Below are 12516 nucleotides of genomic sequence, written 5' to 3'. Positions count from 1 at the left end.
TCGATGTTGCTTATATGGTTTTTGTGATTTGTATCAGTTGTAAAACTTAATTTTCTTTTGTGCATATGAAGTCTTGAAAATAATTAAAATGAATTGTAATATATTAACTCTTCAATAACAATGATACATCCAATGAACAAAGATTATATTGATGCAAAATATTAAAACCATTTAATGAACAAACATTAGCATAAAAAACTTATCCGCGCATGCGTGCGGGTTATCATCTAGTATATATATTTTTATATGTAAATATGGTCCATTCTTTTGCCTAGTCACTTTAATTTCTATTTCCAATCAAATATTCATATCTTTCCATGCTTTGGAATACATTTACCAAGCTTGCTCTTAACATATTCCCATCCCTTCCCTACCTGTCAAAAGAAATCCTACGCCACCTGAATCTGAGCCAAAAAATCCAAACCAAAATTCAAACCTAAGTAGTAAAATATCCAACTGGTATTGAATTAGAAGAGAGTGGATATCCAAATCCAAATATATAAAATCTAAATCCAAATGAATACCCGAAAATAAGCGAACATATGTATAATTAACCCTATATTCCTAGTTTACCTCCCTCATTTTATTTAAAATATTTATATTGATAATATAGATAGCTCAAAATCAGATAATATACATAGTTGCAGGAAAAGTGATTTGATATTCACTTAAAGTGCATGTCAAACTTCGTGTTTCATTCATAAATAAAGTATCCACATTCTCAAAACAACAACTAGATTATTGTCTTTCCATTTTCAAAGTTTTTTTTACAAACCTATTAATCTTCCTACTTATTAAAATTTAAAAATCAGTTAAGTTAATTATAAACTTTTAGGTACAAAAAATTCAGCAATAAAATATTGGGGAAATTTCATATTAACCACTTTCATGATACAATTATTCATCTTTACCACCATTAAAGTGATATTTTTAAAAATATCTTATTCATTAAGTGGCAAAAGACTCTTATACTCTTGTTCTCTCTATATATAATAAATAATTATTTAAATAAATAAATAAAAAATATGTACATTTTTATGTTTTCGAATTATACTTTTTAAAAACTTTTTATAATTTCTTTTTGAATTTTTTTTGTTGAAATTTCTTTTTTCATAATTTCTTTTCGAAAATCAAAAATTATGTTTGGAACTATTTTTAAAAAAATTTTATATTTTTTAAGTATTTATTTATATATTTATTAGAATCCTAAATTTCACATTCCAAAAACGATACCCCACCACTCAACTCTAAACGCTAAATCTGAATTAGTCAACCCTAGGGGTATAAATGCATTTTACTCTTCATTAAAAATGGAGGTAAAAGTGTTTAGTATAAAGGGAAACTGCTGTTTAAATCCTCATCTTTCAAATTTAAGCCAAGAAAAGCCTCAACTTTTATCTAAGCCATTTAAATCCTTATTTTTTTGTAAATTGGCTTTTAAATCCCAAACTTTCATTGACCAAGCCAAAAAGAAGCCAGCAAAAGTCAACCGTTAAGTCTTTATTAACATCCGTTAAATAACAAAACAATGTCGTTTCGAAATTCTCCAGACGTACGTTAAACTTAAAAAAAAATACAAAACCAAGGGCTTCGAACTGAGGGCGTCAACAATTCTCCAGCCACAATTCCAACTACGCTAGTTGGCTTTGATTGTTTTCTGCTTATACATAAATCTTTATATTATACTAATTTTGTAATGTTGATAACTTAATAGATTAATAAGTTTAATAATTTAATAAATATATTAGTTTTGAAATTACTGAATTTCAGCCTTATTTATTTATTAAATTATCAAACTAATTATTATTTTTTAATTACGTGGAGGTTTTCGGTTATTTATTAAAAACAATTCAAATAAAAAGGACTAAAGCATCATATATAATCCTAAAAAATGTATATTCCTTTAAATTTTAATTTAGAAATTAATTAGTTCATTCATTATATTAGTTATTTTAAAATATTAAAACTAATTTATTTAGTGACATCACAAAACCAAGTGAATATATAAATATGTAACTAAAGTAAGTACGATTAATGCAAATATGCTAACTAGCCCAATTGGCAACGTGTTCCTCAAAATAGATGGATGTACGTGGTCCGAACGTCTTTTTGTTTTTTATTAAATTAAAGTTACACGATTCCGACAGTTTTTTTTTCTTTAACGGATGTTACTATAGATTTAACAGTTGACTTTTGTTGGGTTCTTTTTTATTTGGTCAATGGAAGTTTGGGATTTAAAAGGTAACTTACAAAAAGTTGATGATTTAAACGGTTTGGATAAAAGATGAGGCTTTTATTGGTTTATATTTGAAAGTTGAGGATTTAAATGACATTTTTTCCTTAGTATAAACATGAAAAGTGGTACTATGAATGTGATATTTGTGGCAATTATTTTTATATTTATATGGAATTTTAATTTGACTTTAGAATATTAAAAACACAATAATATTTTATATAATCATATATTATTACATAAAAATACTATAAAATCAATGCAATACCTGTTAAATTTACATTAATTACTTTATAAAAAATAATCAATGTCTAAGAGGATGTCTAAAACCACTGCTAAAACGTGATAAGATCAACGCAGAAGTTACTGTTTTATTGTTTAAAATGTGTGTATTTCTTGTACTTTTTGTAATTTATTTATTAATTAAAATAATAAAAGGAAAATTCTAGTAATATTCCATAATCAGAATCCATATAGTTGTTAAAAAAAAATTGCGTGAAAATATTTTACATCTCACCTTTTTTTCTTATAAGACCAATTACAAATCAGTTTTAGAGATATCCAGAAAAGTTATTGCACAATGTATTTGACAAAGAAATAGCATATTCAAATGAAGAAATAAATAGGCGCACAAACTGAAATTGACCCAGGAAAAATGGCTAACGAAGCAAGCGGAGTGGCAACGCATGACATGAGCCATCTAAAAAAAGAATGTCCGTTTCTAAAATACTCATGTTTTCAACCTTTTGTTTGCTTATAAATTGATCACAAACACCACATATAGTTGTTCAAACAAATACACAATGTTATTGACATACCTCGTTGTATTCGTTCTTCTCTTCAGTGGTTTCACAGCCAACAAAGAGGCAGATTCTCTGATTCAAAAAAATTGCAAGAGTTTGTCAGATATTCCAAGCCCGATGGATTCAGAAGAATTCCTTAAGATTTGCATCAGATCTCTTAAAGAGAATCCAGAGACCAAGAAAGTGAGAAATAAGATTGACTTGATCGTGGTAGCTACGAATAACGCGATATCGAACATAACAAACATGAAAAGAATTGTGGAGAAGTTCATAAAAGAGAAGAGATACAAAAGTAGGCTTATTAAAAAGAAGTTGGAAGTTTGTCTTAACCATTACCAAGATGGCTATGAGTGGCTAACCTCAGGTTTAAATTACCTCAAAGAGCAGGATCGTGATATGGCTTCCCCTGATTTGGGGATGGCAAACAGGGAAGTGGTTGATTGTGGGGAGAGATTCAAAAAAGGCGAAATAAATCCCTTCAAAAAAGAGAATGATGAAGTCCTCTACGTAATGACCTTCATTCCTTGCACGATTAGTGAGCTGGCTGACTGTGAGACGAGTGTGACAGGGTGTTAAGTGAGTTCAATTGAAAAAAAAGAAGATAAAGAATCTATATTATTAAAGCAAGAACTATATTAGGATTCTGCCCTTAATTTTCAAACTATTTACAAGAGAATGCCACTGCTTTAATTATAGTTTTTCATAATTAATTAAAATCAGTCAGAAATATACACCAATCGATAGCAAGTATTTAGTGACCAATTACATTGCATCATTTAGTACAGTCTCTTATACAACAAAACCAATAGAAAAATCAACCTCTCTTATATACCTTAAACCAACACCGTAGCTTACGAACAATAAAACCCTATATACCAGTTACAATACTATTGGAAGCAAAACCATTAATTTTAACAATAGCCTAAGATAACGAAAGCATAAAAAAGTTAACATAGGGTTATACAACTATTATCTTCATACAAAACAAAATCTTGCCTACAGAACGTTTGTATTACCAATATCACATTATTGTTTAAAAATGATATATCAAAGTTTACAAAATGTATTTGTTTTACATTTTATTAAATTATTTAGCAAAGTTGAATATGAATATCGTCTTTATTTCCAGTATATTCCTAAAAAAAACTCTTTTTATTAGCATTCATAATTTGATATATCATTTTTACACAACTTGTTTTGGGAATTTTGCTAATAAAGAACAACAAAACTTAGCTGTTGTCCCCTTAGAATAGTATTAAGGATTTTTCTCCACTTAGAGCTAATATTAAGGTTAACCCAATTATAACCCTCTAATTATATAATTTTAAAAAATATTAAAAGAAAAACTAATTTAAAACTAATTTTCTTAGTCCCATACCCACTCATTATTTACCGACTTCAAAACTTACGATTTAGCTGTTGCAGAGTTTTCAAGTATTATCGCCAGCTTCTCTTTGTTCGTCACCTCCACATCTCTCTCTTATTGTCCCAACCGGAAAACTCTGATAAATCCTCTCTCCGGCATCTCATGAATAACTGGTTTCATCTTTTGTGCCTTTGTACAAAGAAATCCCACGGACGCTCTGATGAACCCATGAAACATTATATGGAACTGGTAACTAATTGTTCTCTACATCTCGTTCTTGGTCAAATCAGGTGATATAAATTTTTATATACAAGAAGGATAGTGAAAGTCCAAAATTGATAATATTTGGTTTTGTTCAAGGGGACAATAGTATAGTTTTGTTAATTCATGATATTCAAACCTGGCCACCAATCAATCTAACACTACTAAAAGCCGAATACGCAGAGCGTACAGAGTGCCACGTAGGATTTTTCATTTGGCCAATCAGATTCTTTTGCTTCGCCACGTCAGACACGGTTTTTCTCCGACTAAAGTCGAGTAAAAAATTACGTGGGCTTACTGATTTCGCTTTGGGCTGGCTTACTGATTTCGCTTTGGGCTTTAAGGGATTGCGACTCGGGCTTCGGGTTGTTTCGTGATTGCGACAAGAATCATTTAGATGAGCCGACCTCGAAAGGTGACGATTCTCCTCACCATTATCACTTCGGTTTCTCCAATCGAAAAGAAAAAATCCGTAGACTCCATCGATTCAATCCTACACTATTAATAGTTTCGTTTCGATCAATCAATACCTTCATTATGATTTCGTTTCACCTCCCTCTTTTCCTCCTCCTATATAGATTGATCTTTCTTCTCCGTAAAAAGCAAAACCCTTGAAAAACTCAGATCTCAAGCTATGGCGATGAAACGAAATGGAAAGTCTCCTGCCTCTTCCGACTCTAACGAAAAAGTGATGTTCTTCAGAGATGTCTCTCTAGGTCCCCATGAAACCCGTATGCGCTTTCGACTCATCCATTTCTGGGAGGCTCAGAATCCGGTGAAGAAGACCCTTATTGGCCTGGAGATGCTTCTCATCGACGAGCAGGTACGTCAACTTCCTAAAAAATTTATCTACAGCTTGAGGTCGATTTGTGTTAAAGCTAATTAGTTATGTTAGATTAGTTAATTAAATCTGGAACCGTGATTTTGTCGTTTGTGTTTTGTTTTTTTTTTCCGACGATATAAATTGTTTCTAGACCGTGAGATCCGTGCTTGGGTTCATTATACATTTTGTGTTTTGTTATTTTTTTCCGACGATATAAATTGTTTCTAGACCGTGAGATCCGTGCTTGGGTTCATTAGTTATTATGTTAGAATAGTTAATTAAACTTTAAGCTGTGCTTTTGACGTTTCTTTCAACTTTGAAGACGAAGCTATGGTTAATTAGTTATGTTAATAAGATTTTATACTTTGATTTTGACGTTTTGTTATACGGTTATTTAGTTAGTTAGTATGGTTTGGTATAGTTTTTGTTTAAATCCGAGGTTTGATTCTCCTTTTGTGTTTTTGTTATTACTTTCGACAATAGGGAACTGTCATTCAAGGATTCATCCCACCAGGACGTATTAAGAAATACTTGCCTGAGATGAAGCGAGGTTCAGTTTACGAACTCATCAACTTCTACGGATCGAAGAACAAACCGATGTATCGGGTTGCTGATCATATCGCAACCGTGTCCTTCGCATGGAACTCTGAGTTGTCGGTCCTTCACGACATTCCAATCCCTTTTGATGAAGACCGTTTCAGGATGCATTCGTATGAGGATTTTGAGGCCAACTGTGATCTGAAAGGTGACCTCTATGGTAAGCATACTAATTTTACTAAATTTATATTTTGATGTTGTTTCGGTCTATGTTCATGTTTGCTAAAGAATTGAAGAATTTTATTGGGTTAAATAATTAGTTCACGTGTTTCGTTTTTGTATTGTTAGATTAGAAATCTGAATTACGTTCTTAATGATAAATGTTATATATGTTCTTGGCCACATGAAGCTGGTCGATGGACAGATTCTTACCGAGCGTCCCACTATTGATGAAGCGAAGATCGCTACCACTCGGCACATTATGATTCATGTGCAATCACATGAGTAAGTGTGTTCTCCTATTTTCAATACACCATCTCTCTTTAGTTCCTAAGTCCCTAAGATATTATTTTTTCAGAGGACTTGTCATGAAGCTCTACCTCTGGGACCAGGCAGCAACGGACTTCTGCAAGAAGTTTAAGTCTTACGAAAACACTCCCACAGTTGTTTTGGTCACAGCCGTTAACACTAAACGTCTCAGAGGTAATCATTTTTCCCTTTGGTTTCACGTTTGACTGATTATTGTGTCATGTTTTAAGGTTATTAAACATTCTACAAAAGTTTTGTTCTTTTAAATTGGCTGCTAGCTTTACACTCCTATCATCTTTAATCCTTCTTCCGTCATTTAACAGGTACAATGGCACTGAGTTCTATGTCTCCCACACGGGTTTTCATGGACTATGATGTCCAACCAACAATTGATTACTTCGCCTGGTATGTACCACCGTCTATAGAAGTTTATGTTGAGCACACATTTACGCAAATTGAAGTTATTGACTGAAGCTATGATTTCTATTTAATGTTAGGCTCTCCTCAAACCCAGAGATTGCTAAGCAGGTTAGTGCAGAGGTGGTCACTAAGCGAGAGACGATGACTATATCTGACATATTCTCCTACATGACTCTGGAATCTGCAAAGCTAAATACTAAGCTAAATATTACTTGCAAATTTTAAACGCTTATATGTTTATATCAAATGCTTTTGGACTGTTGCAGGATGCCTTTTTTGAGTGCACTGCTACGATTGATGATGTGGTTCATGGATCTGCTTGGTACTATATTGCATGCACTGGGTGTCATAGTAAGGCTACCAAAGGCGCAAACTCATTGATTTGCACGAACCCAAGATGTGTGAAGGATACCACAGCTGGAGTTGCACAGTATGTTCATTGGCCTCGATGATCAATTACACTCTCTCTTATATTAGTTTTAGATTATTAACTTCTGATTCTTACGTAACTGGTACCGTGCAAAGATTTCGGTTTATGACAGCAGTGAACAAGGTTTTTTTGTCCTGCTTGGTGATGCTGGTTTTCAGTTGACTGGGAGGCACGCATCTGAGTTGGTCAGCAGCTACTTTGAGGTAAATATCTATCAGTTTATACTCTTAAATGATTGAAACTCACACTATTGTTCTTGAATGCAAGGCCAATAAAGACAAAGGCCCTGACCATGAAGTGCCTGTCCCGGAAGCTCTGATCAGCATAATCGGACAGACCCATAAGTTTTGTGTGAAAGTTACAGACCACAACTTCTCTGGCAACACCCGAGCTATCACTGTCACCAAGATCCTCCCTCTAGAGACACCATCACCCACAAAAGGCTCTCTTGGAAATGCCATTGCTGAACCGTCCATGGAAGCAGTGCAGACTGGAAGTGACGTGTGTGAGCCTTCAAAAAGCCGTGGAGATTCTGCAGATGAAGAGTGTAAGAGAACGTTTTACAGTGTTGATCCAGAGAGAGTCAAACGGGCAAGATGTGAGAAATGATGATTCAGTTCGATGATGCTTAAGTCTTTGCATTGAACTTCAAGTATTATGTTGGTTTTTGAACGTTTGCTTCAGTTTAAGTACTATTTTGGTTTTTAACAAGACTTTGCTTTGTTTCATCTCATTTCAGACTTTGGCTTTTAATCGATTGAACTATCCTTCCTATATAGTTTTCTCAGAGCAATTGTTTTCATAATTTGAATTCGTTTATACAAACCAAATGATTTGGCCTCATAAATATCTCGCTAGACTTAATTATTTCCATATCCCATATACAATTTGAACTCCACGTAGCCATCACATACACACATCACACAGCAGGAAGATCTTAGACTATGTTACATTTTTGAAACTTCTTAAAATCCCATATTCCATATGATCCTATAATTATGTTAAAATCTCATCTAAATAGGAAAGTAACAAATTCATTCAACCAGTAATTATAATCTTTGACTATAACCTTTCAAAGGGAAAGAAAAAAGGAAAAGTAAATCAAACTCTTCCAAAACCCCTTATTCTCTTGCGTTAGAAAGAAGAAGACTTGAGAAAGACCAAGACCTCATCTGTTTCTTCTACACTTCCAAGCAACATTTGTCTGGAATAAGTTGGTGGTGCGGATCTCTGTTTTAGCGGTATGGATAGCCTCCCCAATAGCCAACCCATTGAAGTGTCAGGTAAATACCAAATCTCCTGCATGTTTCTCTCAAATAAAAGAAAATTAGAAGCATCCAGTATCGTTTATTATCTTTTGGGTTATAATTATTTTGTACCAAGGAGTATGAATATTCAAACCATATCTAACAATAAATTGGTTTGGGTGGCAATTGTACTCATTCAGCATAGAAAGTTGCAAAGCTATATTATAATTCAAAATTTTTTATATAAGAACTACCCAGAAACGTTACATTATTTATATTATTTAAGTTTTATACACGTTTTTGAAAGACTAAATAACACCATATCATTTTTATAATTATTTATGTTCTTTATTACGTTGGAATTATTCCTTATGATTATAAGGGACAGTTCTATAGTCAATGATATATAGTGGCTATATAAATATCGTTTCATAAAAAACCAGTATATTGTATGCTAAGTGGGTTTGTTTAGACAGACAATCTTTAATTATTTAGACAACTATAACCATATACTTAAATATTACGAACGTTAGTTTCAATTTTTCACAGACATAATATATATATATTAGTTTCAAAGTCTTCACAGCAATATGAAAACGCAATATTCTAATTTTCAAATTGTTTTCAATTTGTTTCATTATGTTTTACAGGAAAGCTTTAAAGAGAGAAAAGATAACTATATTATTTTTTGTTTCCAGTCTCTACTTTCCTTAATAATCTTTTTTCTCCCACCTTATTCAATCAAACCCCTACGTGGCCACAATTTTCACATGGCGTAGTCCAAGGCTCATGTTACTTTATCTGAAAATTAAAAATAATCCTTACTATATTTGAAATACCATATCTCATTTACATTAATTTAGACTCAATGTGTATGGAAGTACATTTATTAATATGAATAAACAAAGACGTGTATGATATGACCATTAAAAATATCAAATTAGATAAATACTATACACTTAACAGTGTTTATTTTAATTAGGATATTGGATTAAAAGTCTACATTAGATTAAACTGATACTAGGATTATGCAATTGGAAGAAATTGAGACCACCTCTATATTATTTTAATTAGGAAAATTAATACGACAACGTACAATTAACAAAAATAGTTAATCAATGTTCATTACACACTTATTACAGGAGGACACACCCAAAAACGGAAACGGAGCCGTCCACATGGATCACAAAATAAACCAAAAGGTATGTATTTACTATCAAAAATAGATAATACTAATATCAAAATTGTCTCATCCAACTGCTTGAATTGTGTATCTTTTTAGTTCCTCTGGTGAATGACCGACCGACATTCAAACCAAAATATTACGATTGTAAGCTTTTATGTATCGTAGTATTATATTCTAAACAAACCTTATTCATTAAACAAACTAATTTCCCGGATTTAATATAACAGGTGGCTGTGATGGCTGCGACTCTTACAGTAAGCAACAGTACTATAATTTATTTCTTTTACGCTATTATTTTTAAACTAACTACTATTAATCTTAATAGTCAAGCAGGAAAATGCACGTAATATGAGAAAAGCCATCTTGCTATCGAAACGGACTTTAGCACCGTCCCGAGGTACACATCATCACTACAAGAAATCAATTAAATAGCTACCGATTTATTCATCGCCAGAGAAGAAAATCTGTCGCTAAACTGCAGCAGGCGACAGATGGCTACGGACTGAAACCGTGGCGTCAGCGTCGACGCTAACTCCAATCCGTCGCTATGCCATAGCTCACTCGCGACGGATGAGCAAGAGCGCGAGCACAACATGGCTACTAAGTTTTCTGTTGCAAATTAGCAACAGTTTTAGCAATAGATTAAGTGTAGCTACATAGCTACAGAGCTTAGCATCAACTTTTCCTAAGCAAAGTTATAGCAAGCGAGGCTACGAATTTGGTTACAAAAGTTTTGTATCTAAAAAATTGGATTCAGATTAGTTGCGGCAAATTTGGTTACAAAATGTTTTGTATTTAAAAGCTATAATAGCATAAAAATAAAACTGAAATTCTTGGAACATTTTCATTACTAGTAGAAAACATAATATGAAACAGATATTTGAAATCTAATGACATAACAAAGTTTGAACTAAACACAAAAAGATTCTAATTGTTATGTCGTTGGTTTTCACAGAAAAAATAGATAAAGTCAGCAACACCATCTAGATACTCTGCTCATTGGTGCTAAGAGGTGCGGATGGAGAAGGGTTGGTAGATGCATCAGAGGCTGTCTCTAGCTTCACACAAAGCAGTGAGGTGCTGGCTCATCAAGTTGACAATTCCAGTAATATTAATAACTCCTACTCCATTTGTGCTGTTCCAAGTTCAAACAGCCTTCCTTTGTGTGGCTTTGACCACCTACAAAACCAGAAAAACAAGAAACAAAATTACTAGACACTTACAATCAAACATAACACTACAGCATAGCCATAACAAAATAAAAAAAACTAATCAGTAATTTACCAATAAGCATTAAAAACTGAAGCAACAGAACCAAGAACAAAATAATCCAACAACTACCGTGTAAAATGCCTCATCTGGTGTGATTGATGTTTCTGAGTTGAAGTCAGTGATAGCTGGCTCCTCACCCAACCCCATCATCTATATACATAAGGCAAATGGATTAAAGACTCGTAAGAGAAATATAGAGACACAAAAAGACAATAAGGATAAGTTTATTATACCATATCATATTTGACCTTGGCAAAAGATTTGGAACCTGAGATGTGTTGATGTATACCATCTCCACCACGTTGTGATTTCCTTTTCTTGGATTTAGAACAAATCCTGAGGTAAAACATCATTCAAACTTTGTCCAAAACAAATAAAGAAGAGATCTAGATCGATGAATCACTTAGTTTATTAGACTGAAAGAAGATATGAGAACGCAGAGACTGAACCCCAATTCAATTTCGAAATGAAAACACAGAGAATGAATGAAGAATGAAACGCAGAGACAAGAAATAAACCCCAAAATCGATTGGAAACATAAACCCTAAACTGAAGGAAACGCAGCGATAAGAAAGTCACCCAAAATTTATTTCACAATATAAACAGCCATTTAACAAATACAATTAGCAGAAGTGAAGAAGAACCTGTTGCAAAAGATTTTGGAAACGAAAATTGATATATTGAGAGAGGCTCTGTTAATTTGTAGCGGAGGATAATAGATTGGGAGGGTATTTACTGGATAAGAAGATAGTGTTTAGGTGGAGAAGAAGATTTAAAAATAAAATATTGTGGCTGGGATTTGGAAAATGAATTATGGCGGAGATTGAAAATTTTGGTGAATATTTTGGCGGCCATCACGAAAATTTGGTGTCCAGAAATATCTTTTTCAGTGGCAATCACTCGTGAGATAGAGTAAGCGGTGATTTATTTATTCCCCCACATTTATTTATTTGATTCCATTATGACTCTACTTTATTAAATCCTATATATATCTTAACTGTAATCAATTCTACCTAATAATAGCATAATAATTTGATAAAAGGATAAAAGTATACTAGGTATGATTTTATTTTTTAATTTCTTGTAATACACAGTTAGTTTGTTTTAGTTCTTTAATATATGAGAGTATAGATAGGGTTTAGGGTTTGGGGTTTAGATTTGGAGTTTAGAAAGTTACTCATATTAGATTGGAGAAGGAATTAGGCATATATGTATCATCCAAAAATAAAACTTCTATAAAGAACTTCCATAAAGTTTTCAGAAATTTACCATACCAAAACAAAATCAAATTTTGTTTAGGAGATTTACAAAAGACATGCGTGCATACATCCATACGTTACGTTTTGAATCCTTGATAATTCAATAATTTGTCTCATGAACTACTTTTTCTTGTTACGAGGCTTAAACTAG

The 12516-nt window shown here is 32.7% G+C and overlaps 2 protein-coding genes across 2 annotated transcripts; both read left to right on the top strand.

Moving 5' to 3' along the window:
* Positions 1–3051: 3051 nt before the first annotated feature.
* LOC106322962 lies at positions 3052–3709 on the top strand. The gene has a single exon (XM_013761112.1). The coding sequence runs from the start codon at positions 3154–3156 to the stop codon at positions 3610–3612; it is 459 nt and encodes a 152-aa protein (XP_013616566.1). The 5' UTR covers positions 3052–3153; the 3' UTR covers positions 3613–3709.
* Positions 3710–5297: 1588 nt separating this feature from the next.
* Positions 5298–8010, top strand: LOC106324245. Its single transcript, XM_013762245.1, has 8 exons — positions 5298–5486; positions 5970–6243; positions 6603–6725; positions 6875–6956; positions 7049–7079; positions 7238–7401; positions 7514–7604; positions 7669–8010. Exons 1-8 carry the CDS (start codon positions 5298–5300, stop codon positions 8008–8010), a joined length of 1296 nt encoding a protein of 431 aa, XP_013617699.1.
* The last annotated feature ends 4506 nt before the right edge of the window (positions 8011–12516 follow it).

Source organism: Brassica oleracea, chromosome C2 (assembly GCF_000695525.1).
Source record: "Brassica oleracea var. oleracea cultivar TO1000 chromosome C2, BOL, whole genome shotgun sequence".
Classification (NCBI taxonomy): Eukaryota; Viridiplantae; Streptophyta; class Magnoliopsida; order Brassicales; family Brassicaceae; genus Brassica; species Brassica oleracea.
This window is presented reverse-complemented; position numbering and strand designations above follow the sequence as displayed.

Coding starts and splice junctions, on each gene's coding strand:
- LOC106324245 (XM_013762245.1), top strand. CDS start 5,298: ATGGCGATGAAACGAAATGGAAAGTCTCCTGCCTCTTCCGACTCTAAC. Junction 6,244..6,602: donor TCTGAAAGGTGACCTCTATG/GTAAGCATACTA, acceptor ATTTTTTCAGAG/GACTTGTCATGAAGCTCTAC. Junction 7,080..7,237: donor ACCCAGAGATTGCTAAGCAG/GTTAGTGCAGAG, acceptor GGACTGTTGCAG/GATGCCTTTTTTGAGTGCAC.
- LOC106322962 (XM_013761112.1), top strand. CDS start 3,154: ATGGATTCAGAAGAATTCCTTAAGATTTGCATCAGATCTCTTAAAGAG.